This window comes from Coprinopsis cinerea (genome assembly GCF_000182895.1).
Source record: "Coprinopsis cinerea okayama7#130 chromosome 6 map unlocalized cont3.6, whole genome shotgun sequence".
In the NCBI taxonomy this organism is placed as follows: Eukaryota; Fungi; Basidiomycota; class Agaricomycetes; order Agaricales; family Psathyrellaceae; genus Coprinopsis; species Coprinopsis cinerea.
The window spans coordinates 967,327-984,416 of NW_003307539.1; the positions used below are offsets into that span (position 1 = coordinate 967,327).

The following is a 17,090-nucleotide window of genomic DNA, read 5'->3' on the forward strand; positions in this document are numbered from 1 at the left end:
ATGTCAAGTGGGCCTAACAAGGCTGACTCTGGTAGCACTTGGGACGATGGATTTGTCCTTAGGTGTTACGACGAGGACTTCATCGCCTTCCCTGTCACTTCGTCAAGCCCAAGCAACGAAGGCCACTGTATCTGGGTTACCAGACCCTCCTACAAGGACCAGTACTTCGCCTCACAGGGACCCCCAAGACCAATTCCCAATTTGCCCGCTCCCAAGCTCGTCGTCAAGCCTGCAGGGAATGGGATGGGCTTGGGAGTATTCGCAACAGAGGACATCAAGGCGCACGAACTGATTCTCATGGAACGCCCCTACATCGTATACCCCGCGTTTCCCCATTGCCATCTACCCAAAGAACTCCCTGAGGATGCGCGTTCTGTGGGAGGTGTGATGGAAAAGATCCAGTCTCTATGGAATCAGACTGAGCAACAGTTCGAGGCGATCTTCAACCACTGTATGACGGCAGAAGACCGCGCGGGGTTCATGACTCTAGCAAACAGTGCCCCCTCAATCGGTCGTCCGATCACAGGCCGACTCTCTACCAACGGGTTCAGCGCACCCTTTAACGACCCTAGCATCCCCGAGGAATTCCATGCAGCAGTCACCAGAATTGGGAGCAGATTCAATCATAGCTGTATCCCCAACGTCAACCAGGAATTTCATCCAAAGACGTTCTCGATGCTCGCGACTGCATCTCGAGACATCCCAGCAGGTTCGCAGCTCTACGTGTCTTACACCGACTCCACGATGTCGAAGATGGAGCGAGCCACTTTTCTGCTTCAAGAATTTGGATTTAGGTGCTCCTGCAAAGCCTGTCTGAACAGCACGCCGGAAAGGGACGAGCTCCGCAAGACGTGCTTTGTCTTGATCCAAGAATGGGAGAAGCAACTCGACACGGTGTGGTTGAAGGACCGGGGCCTTACGTCGAAGGTATTGGACCCGCTGCTGGAGGTGAAGAAGAGGATGGAAGACGAAGGTTTGGACATTCTCAGAACAGGATACTACAATCTTTGGAGGATCATGTGCGTGGTTTATCAGAGGTTGGGGATGTTATGCGAGGCACAAGAATGCGCAGACAAGTATAACCAGCCTATTATACAGCTTGCAAAGGTAATCAGAATGTTGGAGGGGCCGAATACGTTGAATTGACAGACATCCTTCTCTAATTTGACGAGGCTTTTGGGACGAAGCGTTGCGCCCAGCGCGGATCGAACTCACGTATATAAGTTTGTGGTTGTTTGGACCCAGTTTTTGGCGCCCGCCAACTGGCAGGACCGTCCCTTCTTCCGCTGTATTCTTCATTCCAATGCCCTCAGACGGTTGGTGCTTCAACTTTAGGACACGGGTCGATCTCGACGACTCGGACGACTCGGACGATGACGTTAAGAGCGGCGCCAACCAGAATTCAGACGCCGCAGAGTTCAGGGATTTGAATCTATCCAGTCGCGCGGAGACGGTCAACTACAAGCCGAACCCGTTCAGCATAGCCAAGATCAACGCGATATGTCGTGCAGAGAAGGCGAGCTCGAAGTCCTCAGATGCTCTCCAAATCAAGAATGATTCGAACGACAAGGCCAAGGACCGGCAGAATCAGTCCGAGGTCTTTCGCCTCAAGGCGAATGCTGACAAGGCTCAGCCTCGTATCCCTGGAGCCAGGGCTAAGGCTCCGGGAAAGGCTTTGGCAAAGTGTGGTGCTTCACAGCAAAAACTGACCTTCACAGCCGCCAAGAGAGCGCATACATCCAATGCCCCGCGTTCGAAGCAGCCGAAAACTTGCTCGAAACCAGCGACCAACTTGAAAGAGCCATTGAACACAAGATTCAGAGGCATAGCACCTCACGTTCCTCCTGCTTCGCCGATGGATGTGCAGCCTTCAACGAACCAGTCCGATGGGCCTTCAGCTGGACCGTCGTTTCCTCAACCAATGGAAAAGCTTGCAGCTCTTCCACAGCGATCAGTACTTGTAAAACCTGAGAGCCCTCCTTCTATTCTCTCCGGCTGCGGTGTATTGCCATACGACGAGGGCACATATTCTAGCCCCGGTGCACCGAATCAAGCGCGTATACAGACAGTCCAGTCGATTCCTCGTTCAATTGGTCTTATTTCTATTACCCCTTCCGCGTCGGCTTAATTGAACTCAACTTGATTGCGCAACTAACAGCAGATGAAGATAAATGGTCCCCGACTCGCAGCGTACACAATTCTGAAAATTTCCTGCCAAACGCTACAGCCAGTAGCTCTAGGACGGCAAACCAATCGAGTATACTTCATCTGTACTCAATTGAATCCACCCACTAACCCCAGTTCTTCTGCAACCTACAGATATGGATCCTCCTCGTATCGCACGGCATGGCTGCCACGGTGCCCCTGCTTGGGGCCCACGCCCCCTACCTTTTTCGTCTCCTCTCCGTCCTCAAGCTCAATGGCAACAAGTGGATTTCCATGACGACTCTCACATCGAAGACATTGAAGATGACAAGGCGTTCTTTTCATCCCCAGCCAGGCCGGTACCCATGTTCGAACCTGGTTTCCCGCGACATAACCCTGCCAACGCGAATGCCTCCAGACGCCAGAGTCGGGGCATCAACAGACATCGATTCGAACCGAGGAATCCAGTCGCACCAACCCGCTCGACATATCAACCTCATAACCACAGAATGTCTGACGGGTTGGCTATACAGGGTGAGCACGTTCTGTTCGTGATGGCCTACGCCAAGTCTGATGCGCCTGTCCGAAAGGCGGCCCGCCTATGTTTCCCAAACAGGAGATCGATCCACCTTATTTGGACACACGGTTCGAGAATGGTCCATGCGTCATGCAAAGGCCCACGGTGCAAATAGCGCGAACTGAGGTCGAGAAGAGGATCCCAAAGTCAGAAGAGAATGGCTCATTTCATTCCGCAAATCCCAAACCCACCCGTCCCGTGCCAGCCAAGAGGGACCCCTCAACATCCCCGCCGCATCGACTGAATCAAGCCGAACAGAAGAAGTCCCGAGCCCCGAATGCCGCGCTCAATGCACGTCCACTCGTGTTAACGACAGCACCGCCGCCTCAGAAGAAGCGCGCCCGACAGCCAGCGAGAGATGCGTACGGGTTTGGGAAGCCCGACCAAGACGAGGAGTGGAGTACACTGCCCTCGTCGAAAAAGGCTCGCCTAAGCAGGTACATCAACATTCACTCGTTCTCAGATTCCCGTCTCTGTGCTGATGCCCTTTCCTCACAGGGTTGCAGATACTCGAGCAGACTTCAGGACAACTGGGTTCTTCCAGATACCGGGACTGATTCCCTTGCTCCCGTCCGTGGACGTGGTCAAGAGCGGGAAGAGTGCGGATTCAAGCCAGAGAGTGATCACCTTCCTTCCTCCCCCGCAGAAGAAGAAGGGGGCACCAGCCGGGCCAGCCAAGGTGGATGTCAAGCCGCGCAGTGAGTCGTGCTGGCTCTGTATGTTATGTTGATACTCATTAAGGATGTTAGATTCGTACCCCTCTCCCCATCCGGAGCGCGGAGATGCAGAGAGCAGGTCTATGCCATCATCCCCTTCTCCCAAGGACCTTGCACCCACTACTGAAGAGCCTGTTCTCCGACGAGACGCTAATGGATACCTGGCCTCTCCTCCCACCTCTGATCTCCCGGATGGCGAGGTCCATGAGGCCAGTGATTACGACCAGACCCATGAAGACAATAAAATGAACGCACATGTCGAGCCATCGGCGATGGCAAGTCGATACATGAGAGCAAGGAACACGTTGAAATGGGTGGGTTTCTAAATAGCCCCTATCCTCTCACTGTACCCAAGACGATGCTTACTCATGTCATCAGTAGAGAAAGAAAAGGATGAGAAGATTACCAAGCTTACTTGGACTTCAAAGTTGCGGGGTTGTGTTCAGGGACGAATGGAAAGTAAAGCGTGGTGGAGTCGGAGGCGATGAAGACGTCGATTGGGAGATCCAAATCCCTTGTTTCCCAAAGGAAGTCGTTATGGAGGGCTATGAGTTTGACTATTCCAGATGACTCACTATTTCAAATTCAACTGAAGGCGATTCATGTCACACAAAGAATGAAGTCGGAGAATAGGAAATGCGTCGTGCTATTCTGAAAATGCGTTCGTAAATAAAATACTAAAGGCGTTACTGTAAGAGATAAGTTGATAATGTACATGAGTCAGTAATCGACATTTGATTGATTCGTGACGGAAAGGCGAAGATGTCGTGCTCGAGAATATGCAACCTAAAATGCCCGGAAGACCCCAGTGAAAGAGGAAAGGAGGAATGTGAAGCATTTAGAGTGTGTAGTAGAAGCCCTCGGTGTTCTCGAGAGGTCCGCACTTGCCCTCGCGGCGGAGCTTGTTGCGGCGAAGGAAGATGATTGAGTTGACACCGAGGAGGATCAACATGGTGAATTGGCAAGCCATGGTGGCCCAAATACCGGGGATGTAACGAGGGAAGTCCTTCTGGCGCCAAACGGTGGTGGCGAAGATACCGCCAATACCGCCCATAGCGATGGTGATGGCAGTGGTGACAGCACGCTTGGAGTGCGAGGTGACGTTGTTGGACTGGTAGGCGAGGACACCTGGGACGCAACCCGAGGCACCCATGTTGACGAGGAAGAGGCCGAAGTAACGGGTAGCATTAGAGTTGGTGTAGCCAGTAACCATCAGACCGGTGATGACGATCAAGTTCTGGCAGGCAAGCCAAATGGCACGCTTCCTGGTCTTGTCGGCTAGCCATGCGAAGAAGAAGGTGGAGAACATCTATGGCGATGGGGTCAATGAGGACTCAAGCTGTATCAAGAGTGATGTGTCTTACAGCAGCACCAGCGGGAGGGGCGGAGAGGAGAAGTGCCTCTGCCATGGTATAGCCCATCGAGAAGAGAATGGGAGTGATGAAGAAACCAACGGCATAGGCGGGCATAGTGGAGGACAAGAACATGAGGCCACAGGACCAGGCGATGGGGTCGGACATGTGCTTCAAGACCTTGGGCAGGGTAACCTCATCGGGGACGGAGTCCTTGCGGTCAGCTTCAACACGGTCAAGGATCATCTAAGAAGAGAGTTGTCAGACAGGGCCTCGATGAATCTGTGACGAGGCAACTCACCTTGCGCTCCTCCTCATTGACGAACCTGCTGGTCTCAGGGAAGTCGGCAGCGAACAGCCAGGCCAAAACGCCAAGACCGATGGTGGCAGCGCCCTCAATGATGAAGATCCATTGCCAGCCGTTATATCCATGAGTTCCCTTCAAGAGAGTGAATACGTAGGCTAGAAGGACCTGTCAGGAACCAGGAAGCATGGGCAGACGGCGGTATGCTTACCGAGGATGGGAGAGAAACCACCAGTGATGATAGAGACGATGTAGAAGAGCGCCAAACGCTTCTGGACTTCGTGCCGCTTGTACCATGTCGTGATGATGTAGACGAGAGCAGGGAAGAAGCCGGCCTCGAAGACTCCCAAAAGAACGCGGCAGATGCAGAGCTGAACCCAATCCGTGACAAAACCCATTCCAAGTTGTGCAGCACCCCAACCAACAACGCAAATTGTCAAGTGAAGTCGAGCGCCGAGGTATCGGAGGGCGATGTTGCCAGGAATTTGGCTATGGAGCTTTGGGTTTAGCGAGTGAGTTATGCGAGCGACGAGTGTGACTCACAGGATGGTGTAGGGCACGAAGTAGATCATGGATGCGATACTGTACCGTTCACCGACGTACAGTTGCTGAATGGAAAAGACAATGAGAACACAGCGACTTGGGACTTCAAAGCAGAAACCTACCAAGTCCTCTTCCATTCCTGCCGTTCGAGCGATGCCCAGGTTGGTACGATCGATGAGAGCGACAGCGTACAGCAAGCCCATGATGGGCAAGAGTCGCCAATCAACCCTCCGCCTGGAAAACACGTTGAGGTCCGAGCTGTGAGGAAGTGAAGGCGATAACTTACAGTGTCCTCTTGATGAACTTGGGATCGTAGTGGGCATCGACTTCGGGAGTGGCGGCATGCTCCCGCTTCTCGATATCCTCGACTTTGAGGTCGGAACTGCGCTTGGATTCTGACATCTTGGAAGAGGAGAGAGCAGGAATGGAGGCGACTGAGTGAAACCGACACCTACCCCCCCAGTATTTATACTGGACGGAGAGTGCATATGTACATGTGCGGGGTAGCTCATCTGACCTGGGGTACGCCACCAAGACCTGGTAGGAACCCAAGACTTCCAGGTTGCTGTATCGATATGGTAATTGACCATGGGTCTCCTGAGATGCGACTGGTCCTGTGGGCAAGGCTGAGTATGATCGTCCGCGGAACCTAACCAGCATGAATCCTGAGGATCCCAAGGTCGACTGGATTCTCCTTCCAGATGGATTTGTAGACAATGTATCTCTTCCACAGGGCGGGTTCAAAGAAGTAACGCGTTCTATGCGTATTTTACCCGCCTTTTATTAAAAAGGTAGCCCAAGAGACTGCTTTAACCTTTCTCTTTGCACTTAGAAGGCCTGTTGAACAAAGCTTGTTACCCCGCATTTTCCATGAACAAAACAATGGATGTGGAATTGACCAGAACTCACTCAATCAATTGATGGCGGTCCGCTGGCAGTCTCGAGGCACGAGACCACATCAAATTACGGGGCCGCAAGTGGCCAGTGCCCCATCGTACTGCAGAACGCATCCTGAGTCGACTGTGGTCGAGGGCATCTGGTTGTCGTCTGATCACCACTGTGGAGCGACAGATGTGAGGATCAGGCCCTTTCCGGTCAAAATGAAATGAGGATGCCCCTGTGCTCAGTTCCAACGATCCGGCGGCGTCAGATATTGCAATTTCGCGATTTCCATGGACGTCGTTGCTGTGGGGCAGTCAGGTCTGCATTCTGAGCAAACCAGGTCAGCAGACTCCGTAGAGCCCCTGGCTGTGTGCCATTGTTTGGCTTTAGCGTCTCGTTTCACAGCCACCGCTTACCACCGCTTCGCTTTCCGGTCAGGATCCGAGTTCTCACAGTTTCCGTCCAGGTTAACCTTTGCACTGGAGAAAGTCCGGCCTCGAAACAGACATAATTCTGAACGCAGGACTGTGTACGGACATACGTGAGTGACCGAGATGTTGCTAGATTGTCCACCAATGCTCCTTGTACTCGGAGAACTCCTGTTCTTATCTCGATCGCCCCTCTCCTGAGTCGATATTTGTCTCCGGCTTATTGGAAACACCGTTTTGCCGGTGCCCGCAAATCGAAAACTGGGTAATGCGGGGAAGTGGAAGACCGTTCCCCTCTCGGTTCCTTTTCTTGGCTACCACGAGTTGTGGGGAAGCGACGACCCTTGTTTCGCAGCCCAATGCACAGGAAACCAGCCAAATCCTGCAGGAAGTGTCCCCCGGCGGTCACTGAGTCCTTTGCCCTGAGCCCACTCCGTTTTCTACGGGGCTGCCTCTTATGGCTTCTTCTTTGCTATCCATGGATGGGAGTTAATCCGTTTACTATACGCAAGCAATCGCCACGTTAATCTTGTCCAGCTGACCCCAGTTCCCAGATAGACGATCTTCCCCATGCTTGGCATTCCAACGGCTGCAGAAAATTGAAATGTATCCATACGCCAGTGCAGGTACTACGTGCCCATATCTAGCCATAGCTATCCATGATCGTGACTCGCATCAATGAGCAAGGAGATAACGCACCCTCCAAGGGACGCCGAAAATGATATGGAGACGAGCTTGGCTCCTGTGAAGAAAGATCTCAATCGTCCCTCCTATCATCGGGACACTTCCACGGCCGTTCGAATTGCAAAATGCTATGACGCAGATTCGGGTTTTTCCTTCTCGCCTGACCACCACGGATCTGCTAGAATCTGGGAAAGGCACAACATGATCGAGTTGGATTCTGCTCAGGTGGTTAGAATCTAGGATTCCTGAAAAGTTACGAACTTTGAGACATAGTTGGCGCTAAAATGGGCGCTAAAATGTGAGTTGCGGGCACGAAACTCTGCAAAGAAGAAGTAACGACGTCCTTATATCCATAGGCGCGATCTGTACAGATCAAACGTGCAGGCGATAACTGCACCCTACATCTCCTTTAGGCCCCTGACATTCCCAAATGGTGCTATTACCCCACCGGAAAATTGGTTCTGCACCCATTTGACGGGAGGTTGGAGTGGGTAAACTGTTGTTTGACAGCCATGCTCACTCTCGAAGATTGTAGATTAATGGAGCTAGACCCATTGCGAGTGAGCATAAAAGGGTGCACTGGACGAAGGGAAGGAGGCCGGCTGAAGTCACCCTCTCAGCATCTCTCATCGTCCCACTCACGATGTCGTCCGAAAAGACCAACTCCGACCTCAAAGTCAACGACATCGAGAAGCATGAAAATGCCTCGGTTCCCCTGGATGCCCACTATGATCCAGGATTCGTCAAGAAGACCATGTATGTCTCACCCCTTGAATCCTAGGGTACTGTGGCTCTGACCAGCTGATCTATTCAACACAGTCGAATGGTAGACTGGCGCATGTTGCCCCTGCTCGGGCTTCTATACGCCGTTGCCCTTATTGACCGAACGAACCTTGGTATTGCACGGACGGCGGGAATGCAGGAGGACCTCGTACGTTTTACTCCACACCGGCGTTCCTTGAAACCTTTAATTTAGTGTTCTATTTTTAGCGGCTCGACATCGGCGAGAGATACAGTATCGCGTCGATGATCTATTTCGTCCCCTATATTCTTTTGTTAGTACCCTGTTCCTCTCGACTCTACCAACGCGCGAGGTCTAATTGCTATCCACCAGCCAAATCCCAGCCAACCTTATCCTTCGTAAACTTGGTGCTCGCTTGTTCCTTACCATCTGTGTAGTGGGATGGGGTGCTGCCCAAACTGGCATGGGCTTCGTTCCCAACTGGGGCCTCCTTTGCGTCTGCCGTGTTCTTCTTGGCATCTTCGAGGTTGGTCAAATCTACCCCTATCGCGTGACTCATTCGAGGAATTGACGGTTTTCTCTTCCTTCCAGTCTGGTTTCTTCCCCGCCCTCGTCTTCATCATCACGACTTGGTACAAGCGCCATGAAGTCCAGAAGCGCCTTGCCGTCTTCTACCTGTCTTCGATTGTTCTTGGCGGCTTCAGCTCTATTCTTGGTGCGTCCCCGCGCGCTTGTTGCATTCATCCTGAGCGCTTATACTCTGATGCAGCCTATGGCATCACCTTCATGAAGGGCCTTGGTGGCATCAACGGATGGGCATGGATTTTCATCATGGAAGGTCTCTTCACCATCCTTTTGGGTATCCTCGCCTGGTTGTTCGTCCCCGACTTCCCCGATAAGTCCACTTTCCTTACCGAAGACCAACGCAAGGTCCGTTTCCCCTCCATGCCTTAAACCCTCCTCCTCAACTCATTCTCGTTCCCTCAGATGATCCTCGACCGAATTGAAGCTGACCGCGCGGACTCCATGCCCGACCCAATGACCTGGCCCAAGTTCTGGCGCGCCCTCTTCGACCCCTTCACCTGGTCCTTCGGCATGATGTTCCTCGCCTCAACCATGCCCGCCTACGCCGTCGGTTTCTTCGCCACCATCATCATCCACGGCATGGGCTACTCCACAGCCATGGCGCTCGTCCTGACCGCCTTCCCCTTCGTCGCTGCCGCCATCTCCTGCTTCGTCTTCGCCTACATCGCCGACAGGACCCGCATGCGTGCACCATGGCTCGCTGCCCAGAACTTGATCTGTATGACCGGTCTCCTCTGCACTGGGTACGCCAGCCAACCCGGTGTCCGCTACTTCGGCCTCTTCTTGACCAACATGGGCGCTTCCGGTTGTGTTCCCGGTGTTCTCGCCTACGTACGTACCATCCCCTTTTCCTTCTGCTTGGCAAAATGGTCCTAATTATGTCTCTACAGCACTCAAACAACATCACCTCCCACTCCAAGCGAGCTGTGTCCACAGCCGTCATCATCGCTATGGGTGGTGTCGGTGGTATCTTCGCCACCATGATCTACCGCCAAGTCGACTACCCCAGATACATCCCCGGTATCTGGGCAACCATGGCCTGCCAATTCACCATGCTCCTCCTCCTCGGCATCAACTCCTTCGTCTTCCACCGACGTAACATGGCTTACCGGGAAGGCAAGTGCGAGCCTTTGGAGGGCACCCCTGGATTCTACTATACCATTTAAACAACAACATATAATCTGCACGTTAACGCTCTTTATTCATGTACTTTTACGCATATCACACGTTTTTTTTTTCTCTTGTTCATTGTGGGAATGCAGTTGTACTATTAGATTAGCAAATCAATTCAGCTTTCTAGCCCCGGGATTCCTAAGGAATACAGTGTCGTTTAATTGATAGATACCGAGACCTTAAGACAAGTCTCTGAGCAGTTTATCCTCCTCGAATGTCTTCTTCACGCGTTCGAAGAACGAATCGTCGATCAAGAACCTTACGCCAGTGGCGGCCAATGCCTTGCTCACATCCAAGCACGCGTAATGTGCCTCAATCGTTGCTGCAGATTTTGCGAAAGCGGGGGTATGGTTACCACCGTCTTTTTCTGTCGGGATCGCTGGATGGATCGTGAGTACGGTCACAAAATAAAGCTAGAACAGTAAACGTACAGAAACCAGGATGAAGCGAAGGCATCGCATAAGTTACATTACCCTGATTCCAGTCGTTAGCATTCGCTAAAACTCACTACTGAGATTGGAACTCACGAAATCAGTCGAGGCACTCTTGATACCCCACTCGTAATCGATCGAACCGTACTTGTTCAGAACGATATTGGCAACTTCCTCTCCAAGAGCCTTGTTCTGTCGAAGGTCGTAGACGGCCCCCACCCTCTCAATCTTAACCTCGCAGCCAGTCGCGAGGCCCGCGGCTCTATTTCAATGTGAGTCCAGGTCCGACGGGGAGGAATACGAAAACAGACTTGAAGCAAGGCAATACCCTTTGCACCGACTCTTCCATCTCTTTACGGGTAGGCGCCCGAACGTAGCAGCTGAATCATCTGTCAGAGATGAAGAACTATGGCGGAGGTAAAATGACGCACATGAACTTTGCATAGTCGGGGATGACTGTAGGCATCGTCATGAGCACACTTCACTGGCACGAATGACGAAACACGTACTGTTCGGGGCCCAATCCTTTCCTTCGAAGATTCCATGGACCCGGTGGGTCGGCTTCAGTTGCTGCCGGAGAGCAGAGATATTATTGTACCCCAAAACGGCAGCATCAAGGGCGTTCTTGCCCTCCCATGGCGAAAGAGCTGCGTGAGCTCTGTAAAACGGTTGTCAAGCGGGGTCAAGGGTAGGCGGGTAGAGAGACGCACGTGTGTCCAAAGTACTCTACGATGATCCGGTCGAGGGCCAACGAGCTGGTCAAGCTGACTGATCCCACTGGTCCTGGAGCGGGGTGACACCTGGATAGAGGTTCAGACCATGCGGTGGGTGACGGAGGAGAGAACGTACATCAAGCACGCGTCGATGCCCTCATAGGCTCCTTTCTCGAGGAGAACCACCTTGCCAGAACCTCCCTCCTCGGCTACCATTTCGTCAGATAAATAGAAGCCAACCGATGGCAGATGAGGAAGAGCATACCGGGAGTACCGAGCAGGACAATCTTGCCCTCGAGGTCGTGCTTTTCGAGAGCAGTTCGAATGGCGATGGCAACGGCCACACCAGAGATACCAATGAGATTGTGGCCGCAGGCATGGCCGATGCCTTTGAGAGCATCCATCTGAATTCATGGTCAATGAGACCCTACCAGCAATGACAGGCGCTTCAGACGTACCTCAGAATTGATACCGATGGTCCGGCCACCCTTGCCGCGCTGATAGGTCGCCCTCCACGCCGTTGGGAGATGGAAAGACTTGTCGACGTCCCATCCATGTTTGATCATGAACTTGGTATAAGCCTCGTGCGCGTGACTGCAGTTCGATTAGCGCCCACCCACAAGCTTTTAGACGTCACAACTTACTATTCTTCATATCCCAGCTCAGGGTGTGCATGTATATCCAGGCTGAGTTCTCTCAATTCCCCATCGAGTTCTTTAATCTTCTCTTCGATTGTCGCCAAGATATCTTCGCTGAAAATGGGGTTCTGTTCTTTCAGGTGAGCATTCTGTCCAGAGTAGTACGGTGTCGGTTTCTCGACTGGGTCAGGCCTCCAGACTTGGGGCACTCCGCCGGTTTGAGGTTGGTCGGTACAATGGCACATGGTGGTTGAGAGCAATACTGAGATCTCGACATCGATCCTTCAGCTGAAGAGACCCACGCGACAGGGGTAATGACGACAAACATGGACTCCCATCAGATAAGATAATCAAGTTCCCAGGCCCCTAATTCAAGCCCTGTTCGAGGAACCCTTTGGAATGGGTTAGAGCCCGTAGTGATTATATTACCATTTCGTTAGAAAGCAGCCCACCGGTTCTTATGAGTAGGAGCCACCTTCGCGAACCCAAATTGTATTGGTTGAGGACCGTACTATTGGCCCCACTGTCGTTTCCTCCTTCCAAATGTCCATTGCAAGGAGTTTGTTAGTCTCCCGTAGTCAGACTGACGAATGTGTGTTTAGTAAGGCCCCCAAGGGCCAACACACATATAGTAGTCTGACTTCACGCGCGCCCTCGATACCGTAGCTCAAGAAAAGTCTGCAACGTACAAAGTCCATTCAGTCGGCAAGCAGATCATCTGGATTGAGATTCAGACATACTGGAAGGTATCTCTTCTGTGGTAGGTGGGGGAAAGCGCTGGCCGACGCCGATCACAATGACACATGGGCGGGGAAATGTATCTGATAAGATAATCTTCCCACAGGGTCTCGGGGTTCACGTTCGTGTGGAATCAACTTTTTAGGCGGTGTCAACTTCACAACGAGGTTCAACGGCATCAGTCACCTTACCAAAAGTACACCGGCGGCGGCGTACTAGCGGCGGTATGGAGGTTGAGCCTAACCATCATCATACTACTCTCCATCTCTCTACCATTTTGTCCATGAAGCTTTCGGCAACCCGGTCGCCCGTTAAGCCGTAGCTGCGTAGCAAGTCCTACAAGAATTCAAACCAGATTATAGCCAGCATTCAAGATGCCTAGCACAGGGCTACGAGCAAAACTCGGAGACTCTGTTCGGAGGAAGTTGGGGAGGCGAAGGTCGGCGGTGGGGGAAGAAGCAGAGGGGTCAGACGAAGTTGGCAACTCCAGCGTAGGAGCATTGGACCCTGAGTTCCTTTCGAATCTCCCTATCGGCGCAGATTTGAACGGAAACAGCCAGGGAGGATCACCCTATTTCACCCGTTCGAACTCGGTATGTGTGTGGTGTCTTTTCTTGCGCAATGGATTGACCAGGTATAGGCCAACGACGGCGACCACCAAACCAACTCCGTGGACATCGGTTCCGCCAGCCCAGCCAACTCGTTTGACTCGATAGACACCATCTCCGACACTGAGCTAGACGGTGACATCGATCCCGACCTCGCCCTAATGAACGAAAAGCACCGGCGAACCCGTAAGCTCCTCAAATACTCCCGGTGGCTCAAGAGTCGTGCAAATGGATACCACGAAGGCACGTCTCCAACGGACGGCGAGAGGACCCGCGGTGTGTTGGCGTTGGAGAGGAAGATGGCGAGACAGGAGCAGAGGCTCAGCGAGTTGCACGACCATCACCAGGAGCGACGTCGCGTTGCGCAAAAATAGTCTCTGCCCATCGGTCTCCGCGATCAATTATTGTACTTTAAGTAATACCATGTACTAGCAATGTACTAGTTCCCTTTTTTCTCCTTTCTTCCATCATGTCCGGACAGGAAGACCGTCTTAAAGCCTTTATTACTCGCCAAAAGCAGTTGCTCCAATCAGAGCGCGATGCCGAGATCGAGCGCAGCTCGCTGTTGCTGTCCAACTGTGGACCCAAGTTGCTCGAGCAAAAAGGGCTCGCTCTGAACGGTTTGGGTGTTGCCAGTATCAATATCGGTCTAGGCGGCAAAACGTGCGTTCTTCGTCCAAGATCATGAAACATCGAACATAAAGCTCTCTGAAGACAGGCTGGTTGAATTGGAACGACCCACAGCGTACCACACATCCCCGATCTTTCCTCCACATACGTTCAGAAATGGGGACCTGGCGCGTATTGAAGCCCATGTAGCATCATCTTCATCGAACGGGCCGCCCAAGAAGACTAAGAAAACTGCTACCTCATCTTCAGCGTCGACAGGCGATGTTACCTCGAATTCCGCTGAAGGAGTGGTCTACAAAGTGCGTTGCGTCTCCTTACAAACCTGCCTCGGCCTTTTGGGAGCACGATCCCTCTCTACCCGACTAGTCTGAGTTTGACGTGACCAAGTCACAGGGGGTGGGCCCCTTGAGGACCGAGGGGAGGAGTAACCAGACGTTGCCTCTTCATGAAAGATCCAACTGACCGATATTCCACAGGTATCAGACACGAGGATCGTAATTGCCATCGACCCGGCCAACACCTCCGACTCTGGATTAGACCTACCTGAACGATGCAGGGTCGTGAAGCTCGCCAACAGTGTCACATATGACAGGATGGACAAGGCGATTGAACGCCTTGAAAGGACTGTTCTACCATCGGTACGTTCATCCCTTCCTTCTCCTTGAGTATGTCTTCCTACTCCGTCTCTTCACATTAGGCAGACGGCAAACCTCCTCCGCCAGACTATGTCCTGACGCCCCTAATGCAAGTTTTGATGTGCATGAAGCCACTAGGACCACCTGCACAAAGAGGCGGCGTCGAGTTCTTCGATCCGAACCTCAATGATAGCCAGAAAGAAGCTGTACGATTCTGTTTGGCTGCTCCAGAGGTGGCTTGTATCCATGGTCCTCCAGGTGATCGTTATGTGATCCATTTCCTCTGTAATTATAGATTGCTAACAGATTGATTCCACCAGGAACGGGTAAAACGCACACCCTCATCGAACTCATCCGCCAACTGACTAAACCCACACCGACCCATCCGAATGGACGGCGCCTTCTCGTATGCGGTGCCTCCAACCTTTCGGTTGACAATATTCTCGAGAGGCTTCTGGACCTACCTTCTACGTCCTCGTCGAAGCCGCTGAAAGTGACGAGGATAGGCCATCCAGCGAGGGTGATGGCGCATGAAGGAATTCTGGATTCGACGTTGGATGCTAAATCGACGAGGACTGATCAGGTGGGGTTTTCAGCTGCGCAGCCTATGTTTAGTACTGACAACTCGTTGATAGGCTGCACTTGTCAAGGATATCAAGCAAGAGCTTGAAGGGTACCTGAACGTGCTCACCGGAAAAGGCGGCGGAAAGGCAGCCAAAGGCACTGCAGCTGCGGCTAACGCGAGCAAGGGCGGACGACCGAGGGGAGCAGAACGGAAGAAGATGTGGGAGGAGGTGAAGGCTCTGAGGAAGGAATTCAGGCAACGCGAGAGTACAATCGTCCATTCCGTACTCGCCGAGTCGCAGGTGGTGTTGGCCACTTGCCATTCGGCTGGTGGAAGACAGATGAGGAACGAAGAGTTTGATGTGGTGATTATCGACGAAGCGACGCAAGCCATGGAAGCTGTGGGTATCTCCTTATCTTTCTTTTTCTCTAGGCAGCTGATAATTGGGTTCGTGATCAGGTTTGTTGGGTTCCCATCTTCAAAGCGAAGAAGTTGATTTTGGCTGGTGACCCAATGCAGTTGCCGCCTACCGTCCTGTCACTGGACGAGGAGAGGAAGAAGAGCAAGAAGGCGGACGGGGAGAAGGTTCCAGTGGTGAAGAAAGGGAAGGACGCGTCGGCAAAAGTGAAGAAGGGAGGAAAGAAAGAACAGGCTGTCGTCAAGGAAGATGACGAGGGCAGTGCTGAGGGTCCCCCGGATTCCGAAGACGAGGAGGAAGGGAGTGAGATCGGTGACGATAGCGAGATCGATGACGAAGAGGAGGATACGCCCAAGCAAGCATCGAAAGATCCAAAAAGGAAACGGCAGGAGAGGAAGGTAGAGTTGACCCCTCCTCGGTCACTCGAAGTGACGCTGTTCGAACGGCTGGAGAAGATGTATGGAAGGAAGGTGAAGAGGATGTTGACAGTGCAGTACCGGTCGGTCCAACCTTTGTGTCTCTGCTGTCTTTCGCTGATTGTAGTTTAGGATGCACAAGCAGATCTGCGACTTCCCCTCAACCACGCTCTATCGCTCGAAGCTGATATCGCACGACTCGGTCAAAGAGCACCTCCTCAAGGACCTTGTCACGTCTACATCTGAAGATGAAGAAGAGGTTCTCCAACATCCTGTAGTCTTCTTCGACACGTCAGGATGCGAATACTTTGAACGACTCGACACTGGTGGGGAGGATATCAACCTCAAGGGTAAAGCAGCCAAAGTTGAGGAAGGTAGTAGATGTAACGAGAATGAGGCGAGTGTGGTGAGGAGTTGGGTGGAGAAGTTGGTTGAGAATGGTGTTGAGCCGGGTCAGATGGCTATCATTACTCCGTGCGTCTTTTGCTTTTTATATTTGCCGCGTTGTACATTTAACGAAGAGCGTACTTAGGTACCAAGCGCAGGTTACGCTTCTTACTTCGATGCTTCGACCGGTGTATGGACCCAGTTTGGAAATTGGGACTGTGGATGGAATGCAGGGGCGGGAGAAAGAGGCTGTTGTTATCAGTCTTGTGAGGAGCAATGACAAGGTGCGCTATTAACTATTGCTACAATTCTCGCTGACGACTCACCCCTTATTGCAGAGAGAAGTCGGATTTTTGAAGGAAAAGAGGAGGATGAACGTCGCGATGACACGAGCACGGAGACATTTAGTGCGTTTCGATCCTTTCCTTTCTTGACTATTTGCAGCTGACAATCCTGCTCTGCAGTGCGTGGTGGGCGATTCGTCGACCGTTACTCATGGAGGCAAATACTTGAAGAAGTGGGTGGCTTGGTTGGAGGCCAACGCGGATGTTCGATTCCCAGATGTCTGAAGAACTGCAAAGATGCAATCTGAATACGACTAAACTAAAACTGTACTATAGTAGACGTGTAGTTCATCGCGACACCCAATGTAAGAATCGCGTTTCGAGCGTCATTGTTCACCCCTATTCCTATGGACTTCTCGGTTATGCCATCCGGTGGATCCGCTTCCGGGCCAGATGAACCCGATAGGCGATAGCCCACCAATGTGTGCAACGGCCG

At 52.3% G+C, this 17,090-nt stretch overlaps 8 protein-coding genes across 8 annotated transcripts; 5 read left to right on the forward strand and 3 right to left on the reverse strand.

Moving 5' to 3' along the window:
• Positions 1-2,128, forward strand: CC1G_15570 (hypothetical protein; the record flags this gene model as incomplete). The annotated part of the gene is made up of 2 exons (XM_002910981.1): positions 1-1,019; positions 1,246-2,128. 2 exons carry the CDS (start codon positions 1-3, stop codon positions 2,126-2,128), a joined length of 1,902 nt encoding a protein of 633 aa, XP_002911027.1.
• A 193-nt stretch (positions 2,129-2,321) lies between these two features.
• Positions 2,322-3,764, forward strand: CC1G_15571 (hypothetical protein; the record flags this gene model as incomplete). Its single annotated transcript, XM_002910982.1, has 4 exons — positions 2,322-2,679; positions 2,736-3,159; positions 3,221-3,420; positions 3,472-3,764. The coding sequence occupies 4 exons, from the start codon at positions 2,322-2,324 to the stop codon at positions 3,762-3,764; spliced, it is 1,275 nt and encodes a 424-aa protein (XP_002911028.1).
• Positions 3,765-4,276: 512 nt separating this feature from the next.
• Positions 4,277-6,039, reverse strand: CC1G_09840 (high-affinity nicotinic acid transporter; the record flags this gene model as incomplete). Its single annotated transcript, XM_001837806.2, has 7 exons — positions 4,277-4,747; positions 4,803-5,036; positions 5,092-5,252; positions 5,306-5,583; positions 5,638-5,702; positions 5,760-5,895; positions 5,924-6,039. The coding sequence occupies 7 exons, from the start codon at positions 6,037-6,039 to the stop codon at positions 4,277-4,279; spliced, it is 1,461 nt and encodes a 486-aa protein (XP_001837858.2).
• A 503-nt stretch (positions 6,040-6,542) lies between these two features.
• CC1G_15572 (hypothetical protein) lies at positions 6,543-7,902 on the reverse strand (the record flags this gene model as incomplete). Its single annotated transcript, XM_002910983.1, has 6 exons — positions 6,543-6,822; positions 6,936-6,998; positions 7,181-7,419; positions 7,490-7,576; positions 7,647-7,867; positions 7,893-7,902. 6 exons carry the CDS (start codon positions 7,900-7,902, stop codon positions 6,543-6,545), a joined length of 900 nt encoding a protein of 299 aa, XP_002911029.1.
• A 372-nt stretch (positions 7,903-8,274) lies between these two features.
• CC1G_09841 (hypothetical protein) lies at positions 8,275-10,124 on the forward strand (the record flags this gene model as incomplete). Its single annotated transcript, XM_001837807.1, has 8 exons — positions 8,275-8,387; positions 8,451-8,562; positions 8,622-8,686; positions 8,746-8,899; positions 8,965-9,088; positions 9,143-9,303; positions 9,361-9,789; positions 9,849-10,124. 8 exons carry the CDS (start codon positions 8,275-8,277, stop codon positions 10,122-10,124), a joined length of 1,434 nt encoding a protein of 477 aa, XP_001837859.1.
• A 186-nt stretch (positions 10,125-10,310) lies between these two features.
• CC1G_09842 (aminoacylase 1-like protein 2) lies at positions 10,311-12,216 on the reverse strand (the record flags this gene model as incomplete). The annotated part of the gene is made up of 11 exons (XM_001837808.2): positions 11,920-12,216; positions 11,734-11,869; positions 11,541-11,679; positions 11,412-11,484; positions 11,273-11,362; positions 11,072-11,220; positions 10,994-11,018; positions 10,874-10,942; positions 10,659-10,824; positions 10,563-10,605; positions 10,311-10,510 (listed from the first exon to the last, which is right to left on the reverse strand). Exons 1-11 carry the CDS (start codon positions 12,156-12,158, stop codon positions 10,311-10,313), a joined length of 1,329 nt encoding a protein of 442 aa, XP_001837860.1. The 5' UTR covers positions 12,159-12,216.
• Positions 12,217-13,025: 809 nt separating this feature from the next.
• CC1G_09843 (hypothetical protein) lies at positions 13,026-13,633 on the forward strand (the record flags this gene model as incomplete). Its single annotated transcript, XM_001837809.1, has 2 exons — positions 13,026-13,244; positions 13,292-13,633. The coding sequence occupies 2 exons, from the start codon at positions 13,026-13,028 to the stop codon at positions 13,631-13,633; spliced, it is 561 nt and encodes a 186-aa protein (XP_001837861.1).
• A 95-nt stretch (positions 13,634-13,728) lies between these two features.
• On the forward strand, positions 13,729-16,879 carry CC1G_09844 (DNA helicase; the record flags this gene model as incomplete). The annotated part of the gene is made up of 11 exons (XM_001837810.2): positions 13,729-13,922; positions 13,978-14,188; positions 14,366-14,527; positions 14,587-14,757; positions 14,820-15,107; positions 15,160-15,489; positions 15,549-16,006; positions 16,056-16,397; positions 16,456-16,594; positions 16,649-16,717; positions 16,775-16,879. 11 exons carry the CDS (start codon positions 13,729-13,731, stop codon positions 16,877-16,879), a joined length of 2,469 nt encoding a protein of 822 aa, XP_001837862.2.
• Positions 16,880-17,090: the final 211 nt, after the last annotated feature.